Source organism: Carassius carassius, chromosome 21, assembly GCF_963082965.1.
Source record: "Carassius carassius chromosome 21, fCarCar2.1, whole genome shotgun sequence".
NCBI lineage: Eukaryota > Metazoa > Chordata > Actinopteri > Cypriniformes > Cyprinidae > Carassius > Carassius carassius.
The window spans coordinates 13,739,383-13,766,846 of record NC_081775.1 but is presented as its reverse complement, the minus strand read 5'-3'; the positions used below and the strand labels follow the sequence as shown (position 1 = coordinate 13,766,846).

The 27,464-nt window shown below is 38.0% G+C and overlaps 1 protein-coding gene across 2 annotated transcripts in view; it reads left to right on the top strand.

The window, feature by feature from the left end:
* Positions 1–179: 179 nt before the first annotated feature.
* Positions 180–27,464, top strand: part of adgrd1 (adhesion G protein-coupled receptor D1) — a 50,201-nt gene continuing 22,916 nt past the window's right edge. The window contains exons 1-14 of one of the 2 annotated variants that reach the window (XM_059503395.1): positions 180–494; positions 585–621; positions 1,819–1,935; positions 2,639–2,734; positions 4,642–4,764; positions 5,488–5,664; positions 6,804–7,061; positions 11,327–11,400; positions 13,177–13,338; positions 14,246–14,305; positions 14,589–14,715; positions 15,732–15,839; positions 19,025–19,100; positions 20,155–20,296. In XM_059503395.1, coding sequence (XP_059359378.1) covers positions 444–494; positions 585–621; positions 1,819–1,935; positions 2,639–2,734; positions 4,642–4,764; positions 5,488–5,664; positions 6,804–7,061; positions 11,327–11,400; positions 13,177–13,338; positions 14,246–14,305; positions 14,589–14,715; positions 15,732–15,839; positions 19,025–19,100; positions 20,155–20,296 — 1,608 coding nt within the window. In that variant the 5' untranslated portion in view covers positions 180–443. The remainder of the gene's footprint in view (positions 495–584; positions 622–1,818; positions 1,936–2,638; positions 2,735–4,641; positions 4,765–5,487; positions 5,665–6,803; positions 7,062–11,326; positions 11,401–13,176; positions 13,339–14,245; positions 14,306–14,588; positions 14,716–15,731; positions 15,840–19,024; positions 19,101–20,154; positions 20,297–27,464) is intronic. The other variant, XM_059503396.1, reaches the window with a different exon arrangement.

The window sequence follows — 27,464 nt, the reverse complement described above, 5'->3', positions numbered from 1 at the left end:
AATATCTACACTTAAGTCAAAGATGCGAATCAATGGGGAATTCGGTTTTATTGAGCCTCTATACGCCCCCTGCAGGAAAACAACTTCGTGTCCCATTATTTGGAACATTTACCGCGCAGAGGGCTCAACCCACTGATGAGAGCGCGAGCGAAGCGCTTGTTCTTCATCTTCATCAGAGCTCGAGCACAGCGCGCAACACTCACGGACTTAAAGACGATGGATTACAAACTCTGAATTTAGCTGCCAACAACAAGTGATCTTGATACCTGCTAGTCATTTTGAACGTCATATTCTGACGCACTTTTTCCCCCTTACAAATATACCTTAACAATATCTTTGCATTGATATAAGCGCAATGGTTTTGTTCGTTTACCATTAAGGGCGCAATATAGGTTTTAAGTTTGTTACTTTTTTAGGCTATTGCTAAAAACGCCTTCGAAACAATGGACCTATTATACCGTAAAGTACTACTTATGACTCTCCTGACTGTTCAGGTAAGATAATTGAAAAAGAAAAGACATTTAACATTTGTTTTTGATGTGGGTTTTAATACGAAGTCGCTTGATAAGTTTTATTTCTTTCAGGTTCGTAGTGACGTTGTGTCACCGTCTAAACATCCAGGTAATCAGTTGAAATTAAATGCTTTTTTTTGTTTTTTACTTCAGAACTCAAAGAAATGTCACAAAAACGTAATTTCGTTGTTTCATTTAGACAATAAAATTGTATACACTAATAAAACGTCAGAAATTAATCTAAAATTAAACTGTTGATGACTTTTTTCCCCCTCAGTTTTATTGAATGTAAAAGGTTAATTTAGTTTAGCACAACCTTTTCATTATGTACTTGGTGTAATAAATATACATTATTATGTGTACTGGCGATTTATAGACACGATTAAAACTGAATTTTAAATGTTCATTTTTTTAAAGTTCCCTTATTTGTCGTAACACTCGGAATACGTCACCGTAATCGCAGTAATAATATCGTCGGATCGACTTTTATCACTAAAATTTACGTTCACTGTCTATAAATAGAAACCAACATCCTCATCCACAATAACACTTTCTGCTCAAAATTTGCTCTAAATCTTATCTAGTTTAATAAAAGTATACGTTTGTCTGAGGAAAATTGATTCAGCACTGAGATCATCTTTTGGCAGTTGTGAAATGTTATGACATATGTTATGAAACTCAGAAAATGAGGACATCTTTACAGGTAGTACATAATGATAAAAAATGAATTACGGAAGAAACTAAATAGAGAGAGAGAGAGAGACAAAGTTTAGCTTTTCTGAAAATAATTAAGCTGCAGAGTGAGAAAATGAAACTTAGAATTCTGTTTCTTTGGAAGTTAAATGGCATTTAGAGTTTTATAATAGGAATATGTAGATTATTTACAACTAAATGGCTGTCGTTGAATATGGATAGGAAATTCCAGATTTGGCTGATTCTCAAAAGGCAGGTGTAGTGATTGGTCTTAAGAGATGGTTCCTTACAGTCCAGGTTTATCACTATTAATAGCCTCCTGTGGATGTTTGGTTCTCTACACACAGAATTCTGCAGCCAAAATTAAATATTTAATCCAGATTGACCAGCAGAGACCAGTCTGAACCAGTGACAATCAAAATCTATTAAAACTGTCTCAAGATAATTTCTGTGAAGTCCCCGCTTTGTAAACCTTAATAAGAATAAACAGAAAACAGTCAATCTTAAAAAATTTAAAAATAAAATGATGCTGGATTGACTACAAACTGTCACTGTAATGTTTTTGCATGTGTGTGTATATTTTTGCGTATACTGTGATGTGTGTTTTGATCAGGCCTGCAGGTGCTGGCCACAGCTTCACACTACTGGCCTCTGGATTCAGTGGAAGGGATCCACGGCCTCTCAGACCAGATTGGGAACAGAACAGGTCATGTTAATGGGACTAATATAAGTATGTTACACCTGCTTTGTCTGTCTTTCTTTCTTTCTGTCACCACAGCTGTTTAACATTCCTCCACGGTCACGTCTTAGTTGCGGAAATCTCTGTGGCTTTGCAGCTGTCTTCTGTTCTTAAAACGAAACGATTTCCTCATTTGATTCGAAACGTTGAGGAATTACATGATTACCTCAGTTGTGATGAAGACAAACGACTATGACATTTAAGGGTGTCAAAAGTACAGTTTCTCTTGGTGATTTACTAGTCCGCTTGGATTTTTAGCTGTCCAAACTCACCAACATACATCACTATAGTGAGAGCGCTCGGCAATGCCCTCAACAGATCTGCTGAAAATGTGTGCAAGTTAGACAAACAACCACATTTCATTCCATCGCTGGAGTATATTCCCAGTATAAGTACAGTATGGCAGTTGTTCTGTGGTGGCTAATTCAGAACAAATGGAGGGCTGAGAGGAATTCTCGGGGCCTCTCAGACTTGTGTTCACACAATGTGTCACATGTGCAGATCTAAAAGATATCTTCAAATCTGAACTAAACTAGTCATCTTATCCACCGTGTATGCCTGAGTGTCTCACAATGTCCCTTCTTTCTGTGCCATGTCTCTGTGCTCATTTGTACATGTGTCTGTTTGCTGAATCACCTGTTTGTTATTTTTTCATCTCACTTTCTTTGTTGTTTCCACTTTCTCTCCATCACAGCTGTCAGAATCCACAACCACACTGTCCTGACTACCCATAATTCTTCCTCTGTGTATACCAATGACTCTGCCTACACTAACATTTCCGCCACTGTAGGTGAGGCTCTTACACATGTTCACTTACTAGTTCAAAGCTATGGGTCTTGGGAAATAGTGTTTGGGCCTATACATTCAAGTAGACCTTGTATATCAGCAGGACATCATTAGGAGAGGGTAAACTGAAAAACTCTGATATATGACCATTTACATTAGGGTAATTGAAGCATGCATTGTTTAGTGCTGTTTAATCTGGCATTCTTCACTGAAATCAAACCTTGCGTAAGCTTTACGACTGATTTTATTGGATCCAGTGTGTTTGTGAAACTGCGTTTGAAAACCTTGTCCCATTTTGGAAATCTGCTCTATGTGGTGTGATTTGTTATGTCAGTTCGTTTTAAAACAAATCTCCCAGCCAAAATTGTACAGCCGTTTGAATCTAATTGATAAAGCAGCATTGCAAGAGTGCCGATATTTTGTATAACAGTGTTCCAAGGTTTGAATCCTATCGCTTGTCTTTGTTTGCTACATGAATTCTGATTAAATTGGCAAAGAAAACAAATAGTCAAAATTGACAGTTTGTATGGTTAGTTATGTAAATGTATATTGCTGACCATAAGTGTATATATATATTACTTACATTTATGTGTATGGTCAGTGAGATTATTTTTAAATGTGTATGCAATTATCTGATCAAAACGTTAAAACTGTAATATTTTTACAGTGAAAATAACTATTTTCTAATTTAATACATTTTAAAATGTAATTTATTCCTATGATTTTCAAAGCTGAATTTTCAGCAGCCGTTATTCCAGTCTTCAGTGTCATGTGATTTTTTAGAAATCATTCTAATATGCTGATTTTGTGCTCAAAGACATTTCTTATTGTTATATTTATGAAAATAGTGGTGGTGCTTAATATTTTTGTGGAAAACGTGATACTTGATACGTGATACGTGATACAAGCTGTTCGTTTAAAAATGTGAAAAAAGTAATAAATAATAATAATAAAAAAACCTGAACAGTTTAAAAAATAAAATTTTGAAATGTTACTGAAGTATTCAAGTAAAAACGTCCAGTGCAACTTGCACAATATTTATGATAATTCTGATATAAAGACAGCATTAATATCGGCATTAATAAGCAATTAATATATTGCTTATAGTATGTAATTTTGTAATTCCAATCTCTTTTGTGTAAATTATTTTCCCTGTAGGAAACCTTTTATTCATATTTCAGTTGCCTCAAAATCTCATTCTAAAAAGCTACACTTAAGGTAGTTCTGCACAATACTTCACAAAGGCATGCCGATACCCTGGATCTCACTGCATAGATGGATGTTCGGTCTTCTGTACCTCTTTATCTCTCTGCCCCCACAGTGCAACTGTTGTTCACCCACTCCATACTTCAGTCTGTCTCCTCTCTGTCTTCTGCCATCCACTGTGTCTTCACTGAGCACTCTTTTCCATGATCATCTCTTCTCTCAACTCATCCATTCATGAGGTGCGATGGTGCTGCGGCTCCCACTGTGATCCACAGATCCTGGCTTTTTAGGTCTAATAAAGGAGGATTTATTAAACAAAGTCACTGCATTCAAATAAGAACAACTTACCATTGACAAAAAAAAAAAGACAATCGTGAATCTTCTGCAGTGGGGGCTTTTTAATTCCCCAGATCCTCATAATTCAGGATCTGCTCTTGTTTTAGAGTACTCATATTTTTACTATATGGGTGAAAGGTTAAGATTTCCTCATAAAGTCTCTAGTCAATACATCACATGAACAAATGACTTTGTTGAGCATAAAACAGCTGTCTTTCCAGTATTCAAATATTCAGGTTTCAATCTGTGTTAGATAAAAAAGGAAAGAATGATGAAGTAGGTTTGTGCATGAGATGATTATGAACTGTAATGCCTTCTGAAATTAATTTCAAGTGTTATAATCTTGTTGGTTGCGCTCTCATTATGTAGACATTGTAGAAGGAATGGTCAATAAAGGCATCTATCTGAACGGTGATAACGGGGCCACTTTCCTTCACTTTGGCAACTATAAAGACTCCTGCATAAGTGATCCTGCTTTGTGTGGACCTGCCGGTGAGCTTTTATTGTCCTTCTGCACTCTTTTCTATTGTTATAGAAGTGCATGAACATCTTTATATGGTCATAGATGGATGACAGTTGAGTAATGTGTTGCTCAGGTTATATACATGACGTAATATTGGCTAACGGTTCAAAATTAAGTTTATATTTCTCAAGAGCAAATATATCAGCTTACATCAAGCGCTTTGTGCGTGAAAGCTGATATCATCTGTTGTTCATCTGCTCACATCAGCGCACATTCCTTCGCTCTCAAAAACAGAGAATATGTTGTATTTATATTTATTTTCCAAGGCTTGACCAAAGTAAGACTTGCAATATTGTTTGTGACGAAGTTGCCTGGATCTAATAAAGAAGGTTTTGTTTAAAGTTAGATATCAGAACGTATTGGAAAAAGAGCTTGGTTTTTGGTCGTAGCCAGGTGATTATGAAAATCAGACTTAAAAGCTTAAGTTTATTTGTTATTCATTTATTATTAAAAAATTTACTTCAAATTATAATATATTTGTTATATATTGTATGTTAAATATTATTATTATTAAAACATTGTTGAAATAAAAGAAAATATAATTTTAAATCAATAAATGCAATTATTTGAGCACCAAATCGCGGCCTAAATACTGTAAAGTACTGTATGCTGTATTATGTAGTAGTCTTAAAGCCTCAAATGTGTCATTTTTCTGCACACTAAAGTTTTATTAAACTCTTACTCCTGGACAGGGATAACTTTCTCCTTCTTCTGGAAAAATAATGAAGTAGATTCTCGTTTTGCGATTGCATCCGGAGGTAAAGTCATCTCAAGCGGTTTCTCTGTCTACTCTAACCCGTACGGTGGATACGTGGAGTTCTACACAAGAGGAGACTCCAAGACATGGAAAGCACAAATTAATCTTCCAGGTAGTTATTATTTGAGTGTGTGGGGGACATTTTAGTTCAGGATGTGGAAAGTTCTTCAATGATTTAGGGAACCATAGTATGTTGCCTTATCTTTAAAGCCAAAAAATATTTCCCATGATCTCGAAGTTTTGCTCACATGGCCTCATTTTGAAATACATTCTGGTTTGGAATTACATTTGCAGTCTAACCGTAAATATTTTGAATATGTAGTTTTGTGCATAATTAAATTGATTACATCCAGATGTCCAAAAGTACTCGAGTCGATAGGCTGCAGAATAAACTTTCTCTGTTAGACTTGACAGAGTGATTTAAATTTGTGTGAAAAGAACTGTGAAAAGAAATGGAAGTGTGAGTGAAAAAGAAGCTCAAGTCATATCATTCAGCTGCCCGAGAAAATAATCATTTCATTCATCTAAAAGTTTTCAGTCATCTGGGGATTTGTGTCATTTCCAGAATACATCTTTAGTATCTGGAAGTGATTGTACACTACAGTTTAAAAGTTTGGGGTCAATAATATATATTTTTGAATACATCTGTGAAGAAATTAAATGCATTAAATTGTTAAAAACACCAGACATTTATAGTGTTATTAACATTTATATTCCTTTTTTAATTTCTGAAGGATCATGTGAAACTGAAGACTGGAGAAATGGCTTTGCAATCACATGAATACATTTAAAATTATATTAAAATATAAAAAAAGTTGTTTTAAATTGTAATAGTATTTCACAGTATTACTTTTTTTACTGTATTTTTATCAAATAAATGCGGCCTCTAGGATAAAGTCAGAAAATGAACAAGATCCCCAAGTATCGTCCATAACTGAAACGGGTATTACCAGAGCATAAACCGATTCTTTGAAAAGAAAGACATTAAATGAGCCATTGACAGTTCAGCTCAGAGTTTATGTATACCATGTCTTATTGGCTTCATTATAAGCTGATGAAATCCATTCCACAAGCTGTCTTCAGCTCTGAGTTTCTATTCATTTCTGTTCAACTTGTTTTTTGTGGACCTAGAAACTATGAGTAGATCTGGAAATAATATTATTTCCAAACAGTCAAAACTTGGAATCTCTGTATGCTTGTTTGAAATTTATTTTGCTGGCTTTCTCTCTTCTCATCTCTGTCTTTATCTAGGGCCCTACTGGACACACGTGCTCTTCACATGGACCCAAGCGGAGGGGTTAAAGGTCTACATTAATGGGACATTCAGTGTAGGAGACCCCACAGGAAATGTTTCTCTAAACTACGGCGATCGCTATGCTGACTTGGTCATTGGCACAGGAAACACTGGGAATTACAACCACTATGCCACAGGGGCCTTCGATGAGTTTGTGATTTGGGAAAGGGCCTTGTCCCCTCAAGATATATTGATGTACTACAAAGCTGCCATTGGTAAGTTGTTATGGAGCTTATTGTGATTCAAATCTGCTCTCATTATCATTTTGTTTATTTATTAGTTTATTTTCTCTGTGGCTGCCTTCACTTGTCCCAACCATGTGCCTCTCTGCAGTTGTCAGCCATTGCTGTTGTTGCTTCCCAAATTAGCTGTACTTGATCTTTGGTGTCTCTTGCTTGTCCAAACTTGCCTTTTAGCAGATGGTAGCACCCCATGCTTTTCAATATAATAAATATTCCTGGTTAATTCTGTCTTTATTCGTTTGAAGTACAAGAGCAATTATGCCACTGAAAAATTGAACAGCTAAGCAATGCTTAAATGTATGATTGCATTAAAGAGGTGGTTGATTGCGATTTCACTTTTTTAACATTAGTTAGTGTTTAATGTTGCTGTTTGAATATAAACAATATCTCCAAAGTTACCAAAGTTTGTGTTACCTCACAAACCCAGATAAACCCCGCCCCCGGGGACATGCAGCAAAGGTGGCGAGGCCTTGTTGTGCTGCTTTCAAGAAGAGGAAGAGAAAACTAGGGATGTGCAAGAAAACCTATTCATATACGAATTGCAAATCTGTCTTCTAGTGATTCTAATGGATTCACAAGTTTCAAAATCAATGTTCTAAAGCAGCGTTTTTTAATATACTGTTCCTCATGTCTCCATGCTCTGCATTTCTCTCTCTCTCTCTCTCTCTCTCTCTCTCATTCAGCTCAGCTCCAACAATAAACTGTTCCAATTATATATATTTTCCCATAGCTATGAGAAGTGTTGGACGCGCGTGTGGTTGCTGTACTGTATTGTTTCAATCAAAATAAAACCATTTATTTCAAGCTAACAGAAGCAGTAAAAATTTCAAATAACAGTGTATCTAAAATTATGAGGCAGCAACAAACAAAAAACATACCATTAAAAGCCGTGCTTGCACAGGTTCTGTGCGATCCTTTTCAACAATATCCTCTGCTTCTCAATCGGGCTCAAACTGATAAGCAATATAGACGGTTTCAACGGTAACAACATAAACAAATGTTACTGCGCATGCGCGGTTTTGCGGACCTAACTTAACTTCCGGTAGACTTCCAAATAGAATCAATAACAACAGCCAAGTCCCTCTAGAGTAGATATTTTTTGATAACAAACTAAATATGTTTGCTGCGTGGATCAGGAGGACTTAATGAAAATGCAAATTCATTCTTTGCCAGCAGGAGATGCTTTAAGACATAAAGCGCGAGAAATAGAGGTTTCCCCAGTAACAGCTGTAAACAAAGCAGAGCTGGTACCCTCACACGCTGCTTTATCAGGCATATAACATGCAAGTCTTCCTTCAGAAATACAGCGATATAAAAACACCTGTGCCTCGTTTTGATATTTAAACATATAAATGTACGGAATTATTATTATTAAACGTGCAGTACGTAACGTTACTCATGTTTATTCAACGAAGCCTTTTTGAAAATCGATCAGTTTTAAAATTGTGGCGAGTCTCCAAAAATAAATGTATGGGAAACACATCCCACAGCACAACCACCTGAGCCCAACTTCAGTCTACTCATCACCTTGACTTTAACTGCGTTTGTAGACGGCACCGCTAGGCAGACCGATATACACAACACAGACCGGAAGTTAACTTAGGTCCAGGCGCGTGCGCCCGACGAAACCGTCTATAAACGATGCCACTGTTTACAATACAACCAGAGCACATGCCGCTGAGGTGAGGGGGGGGGTGTTTAGACGCACACTAGAGGCAGTTTAGCCAATCACAACACACTGGGCTAGCTAACCAATCAGAGCACATTGCGTATTTCTGAGGGAGGGGCTTCTGGTTTTTGAAGTAAATATCTTAAAAATATAATAAATGCCACTTGAGTTGATGTTTTCTAAACTAATAACATTTTCAAGTGTGGCTTAAGTCTGCAAAAAAATTTTTTTGTGTGTGAGTTCAAAAGTTTGGGGTAAGTAAAAATTTTTTTATTAGGGATGCATTAAATTAATCAAAAGTAACAGTGAACATTCATTGCTTATAATGCTACCCAAAAAAAAAAATAGATGTATTTTTTCCATTCATTAAAGAATCTTTAAAAAAAAAAAAAAACTTGTTTACATCATGATCTCCAGAAAGTTAGGCAGCACAACTGCTTTCAATACTGAAAAAATAAGCTCCAGATCAGCATATTAGAATGATTTCTGAAGGATCATGTATCACTGAAGACTGAAGTAATGGGTTGCTCTTATTGTAATAAATACATTATAAAATATGTATAAAAATAGTTAGCCTTTTTTTATTGTAATTATATTCTACAGTATTACTGTTTTACTGTATATTTGATCAAATAAATGCAAATACAAGTAAAGTCTTGGTGAGCTTAAGAAACAACTTTCAAAAACACTTTCAAAAAGAAAGAAAGAAACAAACAAAAAAACTTTCCAATTCCAAACTTTTGAATGATACATCATCTAGATTAATACCCCATTGGCGAAGATCATGGCTAAAAGTTGAATTTCAGATCATTCTTTTTTTTTGACTGTATGGATAAGAAACATCTGTGATGGTGCAGCTTTGGTTTTTTGCCATTATTGGAGTTATTACCCTGAGGGGGTATTATTATAGAGAGGAAAAAGCATTTGAAGACAATTTCCTTTAGAGACACTGGTCCACATTCCACCAGTCCTCAAACAAACCACATTGAAACGCACTGTTGAAATGCCATTATATGTTTGTATGTGTCCTCGAAGGCAGTTTTGTTGGCTTTGGTCACAACTGCGCATATCTTTACCTTATATGTATGTGGCAGCGGGACGAGTTTTATATCAGGGTTTTGTTTTCCTTTTAAACTTCAAGTGTTTGGAGCCTCATTCGGCCAGCTGGTTGAAGTTTCTTGCAGGCAAGATATCTTCAGTGTGGCAAAGACAAGTTTAAGCTCCAATAGAGCTACAAATGGTTTCCATCTTCATCAGTATCGGAGACCAGACCAATGAGGTCTTTAACACCTGGAGAAAACTATCCGTTAGCATTCACATTCATTTCAATGCCATTTGGCAAATGCCCACATAATGGTGTAGTTACAGAATCTGCCAGCATGGGCTAGCAGGTCCATGCTAATTCGACAAACCTTGACCTTTTAGACCAGACAGCACAAAATGCTTGAAGTCATGCCTTTCCATTACCATATGAAGAAGATTATATTTTCTTCCAAAACTAATAAAAGAAAATTACATTAAGTACAATAGTGGAAGGTCAAACCCAGAGTGATGCATTTTCATTATTTGTGTCTGTTTTCCAGTAAATATATATATTTAAACATCCTTAAGACAAGATATCTTTACTGGAGAAGTAAAATTGACAAATGTTTTTTCTTTTGTGTTTCTCGAACAGTAATATCCAAAAATAAAAATATTGGCTCCAGTATGATAAAAGCATCTGCATGAATGTGAAATGTAAAACCATGCTAAAATTCAATACCATCTCCATTACCATAATTTTCAAATACATTTATATCTCAACAATTTTTTTTCTCAAGTGAATTATTTTAACTTTTATGGAGCAGCTAAACTAAACAACAATTTATTTCATAAAACATCCATACTGGCACTTTAACAAATATGGATCCATGACTCTTTTAAAGAGGGATAATAGTGATTATGTAGGTTTAATGTTGGCACTCTGGAGGAGGTTTTGGCTACCACTTTAGAAACTGTGAAATATATCCTCTCACAGCGCTGATTTTAGCCCCTGTTAGGTATAAAGACCTTTTGTTAATGATAAAAAAAACATGTTGTTGTTGAAAAAGAGAAAATCAACTGTTGTTTTGCACACGTCCAGTTGTAATAGGCTCTAATGAGGGGCATAGTACAGAGTCATTAGCGTGCTGCTTTGCCAGGGGTCCTATAAACCAGCTTCACTGCAACCGACATGTGCTTTCGGGGAAAGGTATCACATGTGGCTTTCCAGCAGGTGCAAACTGTTTGTTCCGTGAGGTGAAGAGTACTTGTTCAGAGCTCTTTAGATCATGGCTTCTGTGCATGTCATATTATTACAACATTCAGTTCTTTCAGTTATCCTATTATGCCTTTTTTTCAACTATCGTATATCTATTTAATTATTCTTATTTATTTATTATATATATTTTTTTAATAAATGACAATTTTATATATATATATATATATATATATATATATTTATATATATATATATATATATATATATATATATATATATATATATATACATTTAATTCTATTTATATTTCATTTATTTTTGTCACCACAGGTGAGAATGTGATGTCCACCTTTCCAACCGAAGCATCCATCAGTGTCACTGCTGCAACAGATACTCAGTTAAAGGTAAATTCTTCTGACCTGAGGTCACCCGTTGCTCTTTCTGAATCTGTTTCTGGGAGTCAGGAGTCAGGACTGTAGTCTCCCAGACCAGAGAAGTGTAGAAAGATAACAGCAGAAATACAACTTCATCACATATTACTCCGAATTCCGGTGTTATCTAAGAGATTTCACATGGCGGGAGCACTCATTAGAATATTCCCCCCAAAAAACACGGAAACTTTCAGTGCAGTCATTTTCTTTGACTATTGTACCTAAATGCAAACACATCTGTAATGAGGGTAGGCACTAACCTGTCTAGCTTCTCTCTCAGCAAAAGTAAGAAATAAGTACTTGCGGTGAATTCACCAGTATCTAATTACAAAACATGTTTGTCTTTGGTTTCTGTTAGTTTGATTAACTGAGTTCACTGACATGACCACAAGTACAAGGTGGGATTTCTCACTCATCAGCCTTAATCAAAACCGTCCCAGCTTGACTAGATTAACTGAAGTGAAGTCTTTGGAGTTTATTTAAGCAAAATAACAACAAAAAATCCACCAAAATGCACTTCAAACCCTTGAAGGTTACTTATGTGATTTATTTATATGCCATTACTGTCTGCTTATTGCAACAACAAAAAAATTATATATATATATATATATATATATATATATATATATATATATATATTCTAACAGGTTCCAGAGCCTTATTTTAGTATCACTGATACGCATATTATGTTTTTTTGCTAATATTTTGAATTAGATTATATTTTTATTATTTGTTTTTCATTTAAATGTGAAAGTTATTTTGTCGTGTTTTTATCAATTGTATCATGACGTACAAAAACATATTGAGCTGGGATACGGGAAAGTATTAAACCTATTGACATTTACTGAAATAACTGAAATAACTGCACACCTTTAAGATCTGCGGTGTAAATGTGAGCATATGGAGAGCAGCAGTCACCGAGAGCAGTACTCTCATTCTGTTGACTTCATCTGAATGCTTGTAAATTAAATTGGCCATTCAAGACACTGACATATTCTCTAAAGGCTATACAGGCCCTCAGTCTGTCTGCTCAAATTCTTCTCAGCACAGTAATTAAATGGATTGGACGAATGCATACAAACACATACACTCACACACATACACACAACAGGGCCTCCCTCACACACCCTTGGATGATTAGGTGTTATGAAGCCGATGCAGACGTTGCTCTGGGAACATCCATGTGCGTATAGACGCACACACCCTTGGCAGATGTGCAAGAGCACAGCAGGAAATGAGGTGGCGGCCGAAGCTGTAAACAAAAACAAATTCAGCTCTTTTGGAACTATTGTTTCCCCCCAGACTCTGAGGAAATGGAAAGAAATCAGAGATTAAGCATTCGCACAAATGACAACACTGGCCCTTATTGAGTAAGGAGGTCAAGTAGAAGAGAAGATTTTCCGTTATGGCCTCTTATAGGGTATCGATGAAAAATAAAACTTTAAACAACAAGTTTGTAGCTTTCTTTCTTTGGAAAGTTAAAGTAAGACTGGCATTCAGCTTTGCTGTTGACATTGACATTCACAAGTCCCGTGAGAATGAGATTTAATTAAATAATTTCAGCTGTACTGTAACTGCCAGCTGTTCTGATGCTTGTTGTTGAAATAATTATATTAAATTACGAGAAACCAAAATAACGCCTTTACATTTTTAACGTCAAGTCCAAGCCACACAGAGGAATTACATGTGATTGTGCTTAATTTTATGGAGTGTGGTTGACACATACCCACTTTTTTGTGTGTGGTACAGAGAACCACAGAGATGCCCCGACCTGCCTCCACAAACCTGACAGAGGAAGTTCAGAGACTTCAGGACCCCATGCGGTTACAAACGCTAGATCTCCTTCAGTCTCTATCATTTAACCTTCCAAACAAGACTATACCTCAGGAAACAGCCAACAATCTTACACAGGTAAACATAGGAAGTTTAAAGGTTTTGGAAATCATAAAGAAACTCTGATGTATAACAAACTAAATATCTCAGAATCTGCACTATTTCTAGATCACTAACAGGTGAAATAAATGAATTGTATGATTATTTTTTCAGACAGGCATGCTTCTATTGAAGCACAACTCTTAGGAACATCTTCAATTCAATTTAATGTTACCTATTCAATCCATATTTCAATCAAATTATTATGCTTTTATCATTCGTCTCATTTGTTATGGAAATATTGTATTAACTTATAAAAATACACTACAGAATTCTTTTAAGATAAACTTCCATTCAAAATGTTACATTTTTTTAATGAAAGAAATAATTTTTTGCATGGACAAATTTAATCCAGTAGTAGTGATAGAAAATAATTTTTTAATGCTATTTTAAATAAATGCTGTTCTTTAGAACTTTGTTCATCAAAAAAAAAAAAAAACATCTCAAAAAATGAATTGCAGCATTTCAGCATCAATGTTTTCAGCACTGATGATAAAACGTTTTTTTGAGCAGCAAATCAACTTAGAATGATTTCTGAAAAATCATGTGACAATTAAAGATGAAGTAATGGCTGCTAAAAGTTCAGTTTTGCATCATAAAAATAAATGACATTTGAATGTACAGTATATTACAACAAATTGGAATAATATTTTGTAATATTACTGTTTTTACTGTGTTTTTAATCAAATACTGTGAATGCAGCCTTGGTGAGCATGGGATACTTCATACAAACAAATAAAAAAGATCTTACTGACTCCAAACTTTTGAACAGTATTGTAAATTACAGTGGGTTAAAAAAATATATAGAAGCATATTTCCTGTTTCTTCTAGACTTGCACACACATACGTTTTTTTAACTATGCTTTATTCTGCCCTGCATGTTTAGTCTCTACTGAAGAGCGTGGATGAGGTCATAACTGCCAGCGACTGGAGAGAAAATGATGAGGTATGTTTAATGGATAGATTGATGATTGGAAAGATATAAAGATTCTATCAGTCCATTCATTCATAAGTAGGTCCAGATGAATCTGCAGACTTTTTCCGCATTTCATCCTCTCCTTTGAGAGAAAATGTCTAGAACTGAAAGAATTCAAACATGCTGAAATGTGTTAAATGGAGTTGAAGGTACTACACACTTATTAGTAGCTGAAAGAATCATCTGGTTCTTATTTGTGTAACCTCAATGAGCCGTAATATACTTTGGACTTGTCTTTTGTCATGGTAAACAGTGGAGTCCAGTGGTCAATGGGCTGGTGGAAATGGTGGATAAAGTGATGGTGCATATGGCCTCCAAGCTTCGGTCTGACCCAGATGCAGAGGCTCCACTGGCCATAAGGGGCAAGAGCTCCGTAGCGGGTCAGTACACACTCCAAAACACTTCTTCAAACTTCCATTTCCAGAATATCTGTTCTTAGAAATTCATACTTCCTCCCCTTCCTCTACATACATGACTGGCTTGAAGTATGTGGAGTATGTCCAGGTATGCTCACAGGGGGACGTCTTCCTACTCCTCATGCATGAATGCAGCATACAGAGTGTGCGTCACAATGTACAATTAGGCCACAGTTAAGGAATTTGAGGGCTCTGCTCAGATTCAAAATGAGAAGTCTTGCTGAAGTCTCAATTCTGAATCAGCCCCTCTGAGATTGCACACTTTAGAGTCAACTCTGTCCCTGATCCTCCTTTTGCTATGATACGACTGTGTGTGAGAAGCAGAGGTCGCTGGAGAAAACTTTTTGTGTTGTGTGAGATATTATTAAACTTCAATGTTATAGTCAGTGAATGAAGCATAAATAATCGCAAAATCTGAAATATGAAAATATGAAATATATTGTGAAAAAAACGTTGTTGTGCTTAATATTTTTGGGGGGAACCATGATACATTATTTCAGGATTATTTGAAGCGTGTTTTTTTGTTTTTTTTTTCAAATTGAAATCATTTAATAGTATAAATGTCTTTGCTGTCATTTTGATAAACAATGCAATAGCAAAAGTATTTTTTTCAATTATGTAATAATAGTTTAAAATTAATCAGACAATTATTCAGAACATCTAAACGGTCTGTAATAAAAATAAGTTGCAAATGACAAACAAACAGAGCTAATATACATTGTTGACTGTGTTCACATTAAAACCTCGCAAATAATTGCACCAAAATGTGCACACAGGTAGCCACTTGTCCCCGAGTAATATATGTGTGATTTTGTATCAAGGTTTCTTTCAAATGTTGCACAGTTTAAATGCATTCAGTACTCAGTACCACCGACTTGGTACCAAAATGCCGGTCCTTTTGACTTTCTTGGAAGTGATGCAATATCAAAACAACAGTATACTTACTTTGAAAAGTGACCCATCTTTTTTATTGTGTCTAGATTACTCTCTGATGAAGATCCCTCAGAACTACAATCTGCAAAGCTACCGGTTCCCCACACAAGGGAAGAGTTACATCTCAGTACCAGGAGAGGCCCTCACAATGCAGTGTGAGTAACCCTAAAATCTGCCGTTGATCCAGGGGTCTCATTTATAAAACTCACAGTTGATTTCTTCCTAAAAGTGTAAAAGCTAGATTTCGCATGCACACAAAAGGTTTCAGATTTATTAAACCCTGTGTACGTCAGAATCTGTGCACTAACCTACAGATGACAATGCTATTTCTGCCAACCATATTTATTTTTATTTCTAAAAATGATCCAGTATCCTTGTTATATTTTTTAATAGAAATATGAAACAATGTCCATAAAAACAAAACGGCTGAAAATAGTTGATCTCTTTCTTTTATGATGGCCAAATAGTGTTTCACTTGTTTTAAGCAATTCAAATCAAATTAAATGTATGCAGTTTTGCTGATAAGATGAACATTTCAGTGGAAACAGATAGGCCTATATGTATTGCAGTGTAAATACAATTGTATGACCCGGCACATGACAGCATTTTAAAAAGGAAACGTGCAAATCTTACAGTTTTCTTCAAGTTTTATCCTTCAAATACAGTGGTATTTTTCTGAATGTTGAAAGAGATGCCTTCACGTGACATCAACACCTCCATGCAGATGAGATTGTACAGTAAACTATTATCACTGGTCCTATTCAAACCAGAGACCATTTTGTGCATATGTTTATAAATGAAACCCAAGATCTAGGACTGCACAATTAATCGAATTTTTAATCACGATTATAATTATGGATGCCATATCATTCAATCGTTCAAAGTGGCAATGAATCATTCAAAGTTCAGTTGTGTTATTCTGCATGCTTAAGATATGTTTTCTTTTTTTTTCTACATGCTATCTTAAGGGTTTTCCCATTGTTTTAGTTTTAGTATAACATTATAAAACCATTCATATTTTTACTTATTTTTTAAAGTGTTTTCAGCCTGTTTATTTTTATGTTAAAATAGGCTGTACAGTTGCCTTAAACGATGGTATAAACATCATTCAATGTAAATTGTGATAATCATGATTTATAATCCCAATTACAATTTCAAGGGAATAATCGACAATTATGATTTTTGTCATAATCGTGCAGCCTTATTTTATTTGGTGATTTCACTGTACCAGAGTGAAGGTTGTGCTGTGCCGCACTGGAGAACAGTGCGCCAATGAAATGGCGCCACTAGCTAATGGTATAAATCTTGCTTAAAGTAGCAAACTTTAATGCTTTTCCACTCTTTTAACCACAATTTAACCATAATGTGCCTAATGGAACAAACAAAACCTGGACTGTAGCATAGACATATGAAATTTGATGGATTGCTAAACAAACTGCCAATCATATTTTCTTTTTTGAATAGAAGGTTGTTGTTCTGAATCATTCCTACCCAGTTTAAACTATGATTATGAGTAAACGTGCGCGCACACTTCTCATTGCTCTTGGACACCTCAGGCTGGGGTGAAAGAACACATTGTTTTCATAAGAGGAGGATGAAGGACATTTATTTGTTGTCTGTTTATGTGTTGTTTATGGCTGAAGAGAACAATGCAATCAACTCTGATGACTTCCTGCTGCTCTCTGATGAAAACTGCCAATCACACAAGCCCCTCAAGGAGAGTTTCATTAAAAACAGAGAAAGTGTTTGCATTTGCCGTCTTTTTTATGTGTAAATGCGAGCAATAGTTGAAGAGTGAGTGTTGCAATGTTTCCCATTTGGTGGCGGTAATTATGAGGGCATTAAACGTTTTGTTTGTTTGACAGCATTTTGGGGTCAGCTCCCCTCAGCTCCTCTGGCACAGTGCTGAACCTGAGCCCCGATCTGTTCATTATAAACAGTTTTAATATTCTATTAAAGCTCTATTATCAGAAATGGCACATAAACGCTAGCGCTGGCATTAATGTGCCACTGAACCACTTCTCCTGTACAGACGGACATATGGTACACTTCATGAACAGAACCTAGCAGAGCTTTTATACGCCAATTAAAGACCACAAGAGAAGGAACGCATTGAAACGCTCTGTATTTCCGCTGGGCCAAGTTTCTTTTATTCTTAATAAAAACATTTGTAGAGAGATTTTGGCCATTGGTTTGTGAGGTTATTGGCCCAGAGTTCATCTGAAGCCCAACTCAGAGGAGTTAGTTGGGACACAGTGAGATTGCATATATTCGGTCCATTAACACCTGTAAAAACGCTAATAAGTTGCAACAGTTCTCAGCATGTTTCACACTAACCAAAAGTGCAAACAAGCATCACTAGGTTGTTTTTTACATGAGCAGATTGAAATTAAAATGAACCAAAAATCATGATAGTTGATTATTCTTTTGTTTTGATGTTGTTGTTAACTTAAACTAAAACTACTAAAAATTGATTTTGGTAGTTCAAATGAAGCTGAAACAAAATATTAATATTAGATGAAAAACATAAAAAAGTAACAAAAAATGTTTATTCTAAATTACTAAAACTAAAATTGAAATAAAAAATAAAAAACTAGTTGAAGATAACTTACAAAATATAAATATAGATAAATAGAAATAAAAAATAATAAAAATTAGAAAAGCACATGATAAAATTATTGAAAGCAAAACTTTGTTGATTTAAATAATATTTTAATTATAAATATTTATTTTGTGTGGGACAATTGCTTGCTCTTTTTTATACTAAAAATGATTCTTTGATCCCAATCATAATGTAAGTTATTAATACTATTAATTGTGCGGCTCTAATTCAGACCCTGATGAAATGATATTGCCATTTCCAATGGTCCACAACTGTTATTTTACTGTTATTAAGGTTATTTACACAAATTTTTCAGTCAAATTATGATAACAATTATTGTGTTTTCATGTGAATACTGGAGTTGAACTCAAAGGCAAATGGCCCTGTGTGTTTTTCATTTAATGGTTGAAAAAAAATTGTAAGTAGAGTTTAACATTTCTCCCTAACGTACGTGGTGGTCCCACATCACTCTCTACTTGTGTGTGTGTGTGTGTGTGTGTGTGTGTGTGTGTGTGTGTGTGTGTGTGTGTGTGTGTGTGTGTGTGTGTGTGTGTGTGTGTGTGTGTGTGTGTGTGAACACATCTTTCCCATTAGAGGTGCAGTGAGAGGAGTGCATGCAGTGTCTGTGATAATGAGTCTATCCTCTCTGTGCATTTCAACGGTAGCCCAACACATTCTTCGAAACACACATGCATCTGTGTGATCAAATGTTAATACTTATGTATGTTTCCCCTGCAGCTCAGACCACGATTGTGGGACTTTTCTACCACAAAATGCACAACTACTACAAAAAAATCAGCCCTCTACAAACAAGGTAAAGTATGTGTGTGTGTGTGTGTGTTTCCTGTTGTACATCATGTTCTTGCGAGCATGTCTTTATCACTCTGGTTCTCTCTCATCTGAGCCTCTGCGTCTGATACTCCCAGCCATTAAGTTGGCTGATAACACTCTCTTTCAATCTTAACACGGCCATGATCAGTACTTATCTCATTTAATTTTTTTTTTGGCACAGCACTGGAACTCATCTGGCCTTTTTTATGTAACTGAACTGGCCACCAGATGCAGGGATGAGAGATGATGCAGGGTAAATTCTCGTTGATATTTAAACATTAATGAGAACCCAAAATTAATTAAATACAAATGTTATATGTGCTGTCAACTATATAGTGTCCTTGACAGACTGTCAGTTTGTGCATTTTTGGTGTGTCTTTATAAAGTAGGTGGTGACAAGAGACTGTCTTTATAAGTGAGTCAGTGAATCATTCATTCATCTGTTTTGTTCAAATACACTGCTTTCATGTAGCAAGGAAATGAGTGAGTGAACGCATCTGAAATTGCTCAATTACCCTAAATATAGTAGGTGAAAAACAGTATGTGGAAAGAGTATTACCGCTGCTTAGAAACAATCTCTATTGTATAAAGCGCTATAAAAATAAATTTGACTTAAAAACCATGATTCATTCATTAAGGAAACAAGTAAGTGAGTCACTGAGTCATTAGCTCAACAGATGCATTTAGAAACATTGATAAACGAAGGAACAAAACAAACGCCACTACTGTTGCTCTGAGATGCTGAACAGTTGATTTTGCTGTGACTTAGTTTGAAACTGTTTTCATTGGCAAAGCAAAAACAGGCAATTTAATTGAAAAATGTAACTGTCGGTAATTACCTCATTTAGTGAACTGTTCTATAGAAACAAAATCACAATCTTGCTCTATTTCTGTTTTGATATGATTATTGTTATCTTAATTTTTCCATTACTTGTTTCTTTGCAGATAGCTGTCATTAGCATAAGTTTCCTTGCTCATTATGTAGAGTTTGTACAGTAGTTGAAGGGTAGACAATAACTGACTGTCCATCTCTACAGGATAAATGAGGCAGTGGATTTTAAAGATCATAAGATCCAGATGGCCAGTCATCTTATTTCTCTGAAGGTGGAACCGTCTCCTGCCCTGTCATTCAACCTTTCCACTGAGCCGCTGATCCGGATCGTCCTCACGCATCAGCTGGTAGGAGAACAGCAATCCTCACCTCATTTTGTTGATTTTGGCTTTCAGTCAGGAGTGTGGGTGCTTGTGTGTGTTTGTGTGTATTTAGTATGTTTGGCAAATTATTATATTTAAAGAACTGTATTTTGTTTGACGAAGGTGCCAAGAAAAATAGTGCACAATTATGGCTTTAGGATCAAGCAGAAAATTCTACCAACCATTTCATTTAGCAGTGAGCTGAACAAATGCACTCACACTCATCAACCAACATCTGGCCTTTAGCAAATCAGTGTATGTAGTTAACGTAATAAATTAATATTTATGACCCAATCTGGCCTGGCAGATTCAGCAACAAGCCGGTTGCAGAAAGTACATTTCCCAAGAAGAGAAGACATGAACAACAGAAAAGAACAAATGTTTTTGACTTTTTGTAGTCATACCGGTCTCAATATTTTAGGCATAATTTTAAGGGATATTTCCCCCAAAAATGAAAATTCTGTCATTAATTATTTAACTTCATGTCATTCCAAACCTGCAGACCTTTGTTCTTCTTCAAACACAAATTAAGATATTTTAGATGAAATCTGAGAGGTCTCTGATGCTGTATAGACAGCAATGCAACTACCACATTCAAGGCCCAGACAGGTAGTAAGGACATGATTTAAATGGTCCTTAAATGACATCAGTGGTCAACCGTACCCCAGGTGTCATTGTCACATGGACTATTTTAACAATATCCTTACTAGCGATGTCACAGAACCAAAAATTTTGTAGTCTGTACCGATACCACTAAAAATACACGATACTCAATACTAAGTCGATAACACAGGGAAAAAAATAACAATAATATAATATTAAAATAAAATAAAATAACATTAGTGGCACTTGGCCTTCAAATAACACACACACATACACACAGCTATACTCTAAATGCAAGCATTAGTTTAAATTCACTGACATGCTTGTAGGCCCAAAATATTTTTTTTAAAACCATTAACATAAACAAGTATTTATACCAGTAATATTAGCAAATAATGTTAAAGGTGCTCTAAGTGATGTCACACATTTTTTAGGCCAAAACATTTTTTGTCACATCCAGCAAACATCTCCTCACTATCCGCTAGCTGCTTGTCCCCTGAACACACTGTAAAAAAACAGGGGTCTCTCTAGACACCACAGGCTCCACAAACAAAAAGAAAAACAAACTGGGCTCACCCGCACCACAAACATAACAAACTGTTCCAGCCAATAACCGACAAGAAAGATTTGGGGGTGGGGTTTGGGGGGTTAGTGCACGGATGAGGAGGAGGGAGGGTCTAGCTAGCCTCCGTTTAGTTTGACAACAATTTGAACGTCAACAAGAAATTACGACTCCCGGCATCGCTTAGAGCACCTTTAATAAGAATAATCAGCGGGCCGCTACACAATGAATGAACAAGATGTAAGCTGTCAGACGGTCAGCAACTTTATGTGTGTGCGTGATCATGCACAGCGCTCGTGGTTTCAGAGCTGTGCACTCTCTCACATGATCATATTCAAATATCGTTGCCATCTTCCTGTGACATATCCTAGTACTTATGTCACGGAGACGAACCCTGTGATTCCCTCTGCTGGCCAGCCGAGGGCACCCTCACCTGAATACTGACACACACGCATCCATTCATTCATCTACACCGACTACTCTACATTTCCCACAAGCCCCGTCCTTGGACTCTGATCACCGTCACAGGTGCTCATCATCAGGACTTGTTCATAAGCTGGACTATCACTACAGCTCAACACGAAGTCTTGATTTGCTGTGTCTGTCATTTCTGAGCGTTATATCCTGTTTGATATCCTTTACGTACCTTTGCTGCCTACCCAACAACCCTTGCTTGTTACTGGATTTTGATTCTCTGTCCTTCCTACGTTGCTGATATTGCTGGTATTGACCATTGCCTGTACGACTACGAGTCTCTGCAATAAAGCCTGCATATGGATCCCTTGTTGAGTTCTGGTTCATTACAGAAGACTTCGCCCACACGAGATCCAGCGGCTTATGAAGGTCTTCATACCACCATGGCGGCCCAAGCCAGTCAGATCGCTGCTAACCAGTTTCAGCTGAATCGACTGACGTTTATCACAGAGGAACTCGTCAAAGCCGTTCAGAGTCTCCATACAGCTCCCGCGGCCACACCAACGCCGGAAGCGTCCGCCATTGCCCACGCTGCAGGGACGCCGTCCCAGGTTAATCCCCGTCTCGCTTTCCCGGAGAGATACAATGGTGACGCCAGCAAGTGTAAGGGATTTATTTTACAATGCTCACTGTTTGTTGAACAGCAACCCACGCTGTATACGACTGATACTGGGAGGATCGCCTTTGTTTGTTCACTGCTGACTGAGAAAGCACTGGAATGGATTACTGCTGTATTGGGCTCCGATGGATCTGCATTCACCTCCTTTCAGGATTTCCTAAAACAGTTCAGGGCCATATTCGATCATCCTAAGGAGGGAAAGGGTGCTGGAGATCGCCTATTGGAGTTATCGCAAGGCAAAATGACAGCGGCTGATTATGCCCTATGATTTCGCACTCTGGCGGCACAAACTAACTGGGTGAGCGACATGTTAAAAGTACTCTTCCGCAAGGGTCTGAATTATGATCTTCAAGCTGAGCTAGCATGCAGAGACGAGGGCAGAGATCTTAATAGTTTCATCAAACTGACCATCTCCATTAACAATCTGCAACGTGCCCGACGATCCAGTTCTCGTCGCTCGATCACCCAGTCTTCTTACCGTCTCATGAATCTACTGAGCCCATGCAGATTAACACATACCACCTGTCTATGGAGGAGAGAGATCGACGTATCTCTAACAGGCTATGCATGTATTGTGGATTACCTGGCCATCAACGTAACAACTGCCCCACTCGTGCATCTACCTCCTCACAACGCTCGGTGAGTACTCCTCTCACTTCCATGTGTGATACTCAGTGCGTAAGCATTCCCGTTGAATTATGGATAAACGACAAACAAGTTATTACTTCCACTTTACTCGATTCTGGGGCTGCGGGCAATTTCATTTCTGAAGAGTTCGCTAAGAGGTATAACATTCGACTGATTCCATGCTCTACCTCTCTCTCAGTGGAGACAATAGATGGTCGACCACTGGGTTCTGGATCCATTACTCACCTCACTCGCAAGATCTTGATGGCGGCTGGTTTACTTCACAAGGAGAGGATTCAATTCTACATTCTCCCCACATCTCACACACCCGTGATTCTTGGATTACCCTGGCTACGTCTGCATAACCCCCAGATTTCCTGGAGAGAGGGTCAAGTTGTGAAGTAGAGTAATTATTGTCAACAGAACTGTCTTTCTCTGGTCAAACCTATTCCTGTCTGTTCGGTGTCACTCGCTCCAGCACAAGAGTCCATTCCCGATCTGCCAGAGGAATATGCTGATCTTAGGGAGGCCTTCAGTAAGGAACAAGCCAACACCTTACCTCCTCACCGTAAATATGACTGTGCCATCGATCTTCTGCCAGGGCATTCTCCCCCAAAGGGTCCCATCTTCCCATTGTCTCAACCTGAGTCTGAAGCCATGAAGGATTATATCAACGAAGAACTCCAGAAGGGTTTCATCAGACCATCCACATCCCCTGCTTTATTAACGAGGTGTTCAGAGACATGCTGAACATATCTGTGATCATGTACAATGATGATATACTGATCTACTCAAACACACTTCCTGAACATGTACAACACGTTCGAGCAGTTCTTCAACGCCTCATTAAGTACCAGTTATACGCCAAGGCAGAAAAATGCGAATTCCACACGACCTCCACCACATTCCTAGGGTACATAATCAGTCCCGGAGGGGTGGCCATGGACGAGAAGAAGGTCAATGCCGTTCTTAACTGGCCGGAACCCACAACCCTCAAGGAATTACAGCGATTTCTAGGATTCGCTAACTTCTACAGGAGATTCATTAGGAACTTCAGTACAGTTGTCGCCCCACTTACCTCAATGGTCAAGAAAGGAACTCACCGACTACAATGGTCAGAATCCACTCACCAAGCATTTCAGACCCTGAAGCAACGATTCAGCAACGCGCCCATCCTCTGCCACCCTGACCCTTCATTACCCTTCATTGTCGAGGTTGACGCATCTAACACAGGTATCGGCGCAATCCTGTCCCAACGTCCAGATCCCGCCACTAAACTTCATCCCTGTGCCTTTTATTCTAGGAGGCTCAACTCAGCGAAACGCAACTACAGTGTCGGGGACCGGGAACTCCTTGCCATGAAGGCAGCATTCGAGGAGTGGAGGCACTGGCTAGAGGGAGCCACGCACCCGTTTACACTACTAACAGATCACAAGAACCTGGAATAATTACGCACCGCCAAACGCCTTAATCCTCGTCAAGCTAGATGGTCCCTGTTCTTCACTCGATTCGACTTCTCAGTAACTTATCGACCCGGCTCCAAGAACACCAAGGCGGATGCTCTTTCACGTCAATTTGAGGAGGAGGATATTCCAGTAGATCCAGAACCCGTTCTGCCGTTTCATGTAGTAGTTGTCCCAATTCAATGGGACATCATGACTTTGCTCCAACAATACAGGGAGCAGAACGAGACCCCAGTGGCCTGCCCAGTCGACAGAATCTTCGTCCCTGAACATCTTTGTGATCAGGTCATCAGCCAAGTTCACTGCCATCCATCTTCCGGTCACCCAGGTATCACAGCCACCATTAATCAGCTGGAGAACCGCTTCTGGTGGGAATCACTGCACAAGGACACAACCAACTACATACAGCAATGCAATAACTGTATCATTAACAAATCGTCCAAACAATCTCCTCCCGGTCTCCTTCAACCACTCCCCATTCCACAACGACCATGGTCTCACATTGCTATAGACTTTATTACGGATCTTCCCAATTCCCAGGGCCACACTACCATACTTACCATCATAGATCGATTCTCCAAAGCTTGTAGACTCATTCCACTACCCAAACTACCCACAACTCTTCAGACTGCAGAACACCTCTGCAACTGGGTCTTTCGATTGTATGGCTTACCCGAAGACATTGTGTCAGACCGAGGGCCATAATTCACCTCTCAATTATGGTCAGCCTTCTTCAAAGCTCTGAACGTCAATGTCAGCCTCACCTCTGGGTATCATCCCCAGGCAAACGGACAAGTAGAGAGGCTCAACCAAGAACTGAATCGCTTCCTCAGCACCTACGGCAACCAGAATCAGGACGATTGGGCTCGATACTTACTATGGGCAGAATATGGGCAAAACTCCCTTCTCAACTGGTCTGACTCCCTTTAAGTGTGTACTGGGGTTCCAACCACCAATGTTCCCATGGTCAGGGGATCCAATGGACGTACCGGCTGTGAACGATTGGATGGCACGCAGTGAAGAGGTTTGGAATCGGGCTCATGTTCACCTTCAACACGCTGTTCAAAGGCAAAAGGAGCAAGCGGATCGCAGAAGGCGCCCCGGTCCCAACTACCAGCCGGGTCAATGGGTGTGGCTATCAACACGGGATCTCCGTCTCCGGCTTCCTTGCCGCAAACTGAGTCCAAGGTACGTGGGTCCATTCCAAATCACTAGACAGATAACCCCAGTTTCCTTCCGTTTGGCCCTTCCTAACACATACCGTATTTCTCCCACCTTTCATGTATCCCCGCTGTTAGCCCGCTGCTGGTTCCAGAGACGAGGGAGAGTGGAGGTCCCGTGCACAGGCCCCTCAACCCATCACCATAGAGGGCGAGGAGGCTTACCAAGTTCAAGAGTTACTCGATTCCAGACGTCGGGGAAGAATCCTACAGTATCTGGTCGACTGGGAGGGGTATGGTCCAGAGGAGCGCTCTTGGGTAAATTCTGAAGATATTCTAGACCCCAATCTCATCGATGAATTTCATCGCTTACATCCTGAAAGACCGGCCCCTCGACCCCGTTGTAGACCCCGACGTCATTTGCCTCCTCACGCCAGGGGTCGCTCGCAGGGGGGGCTCTGTCACAGAGACGAACCCTGTGATTCCCTCTGCTGGTATTGACCATTGCCTGTACGACTACGAGTCTCTGCAATAAAGCCTGCATATGGATCCCTTGTCGAGTTCTGGTTCATTACAACTTAATACCTCTCTGGGCCTTGAACGTGTCATTTGTGTTGCTGTCTATGCAGGGTCAGAAAGCTCTCCATCTTAATTTGTGTTCCAGGTCTACAAAGGTCTTATGGGTTTGGAATGACTTGAGGGTAAGTAATTCATGACCGTTTTCATTTTTGGTAAACTAGAGATTTCTAATGTATCCCCACACATATCAGTCCTTCTGTGACAGTGTATTCTGAACATTGAAGTTTGATTGATACATAGATTTCTTCTGAGCCTTTTGTCTAAACAGAATCATCCTTTTATATTTCTTAAATGGAACACAAATGTTTCTTAATATGTTGGAGGAAAACTTTAAAAGACCACTTTTTTTGCTGCTGTGTTTGTGGTTTTGTCTTTCGGTGAGCCATGTTACTCAAGAACCCCAGAGTTCAGAACTGCCAGGACTAACCATGGAAATCCATTTTGGTTTGCATCATCCCTTGTGCTTGTTTTTTTTCAGCTCTGAAACATTGAGAGCTTCGCGCCAAAAGAAAAGTGGTTCTGAACACTGGAACCATAAGCCTTGAGGTCTTTTGAGAATGGAAAGATGATTTGGTTTAACAAGGAGCTTATTTGGCGTGTGTGCGCAGATGCTACAACTCAGTCGAGAATGCATCTGTCTGCCAAATTTCCATGGGAAACCCATCAAAAATGGATACAGATGGCATGTAGACAAGTTAACCAATACAGCATGTTTTTTTAGAGAGTATTTGCTGTAAAAAAAAAAAACAGCAAGGAGTTCACCGTAGCATTGGATTTCACACACCAAGTTACACACGTTATTCATCAGCTAACCCACATTTGACAGCTCACTATGCTCTTGACCATTACATAAAATTTGCTAACCTTTGCAGTCTGTCATAATAACCCTGCTAAACAATGACTTTTTATTAAATAAAGAAGAAACTCATATACTGTGTAATTCCCTCAAATATATATATATATATATATATATATATATATATATTTTTTTTTTTTTTTTTTTAATGAGCAGTAGTTTCTTTTTAAAGCATTCTTAGAGCCTTCCAAATCAAAACCATGCTGGCAT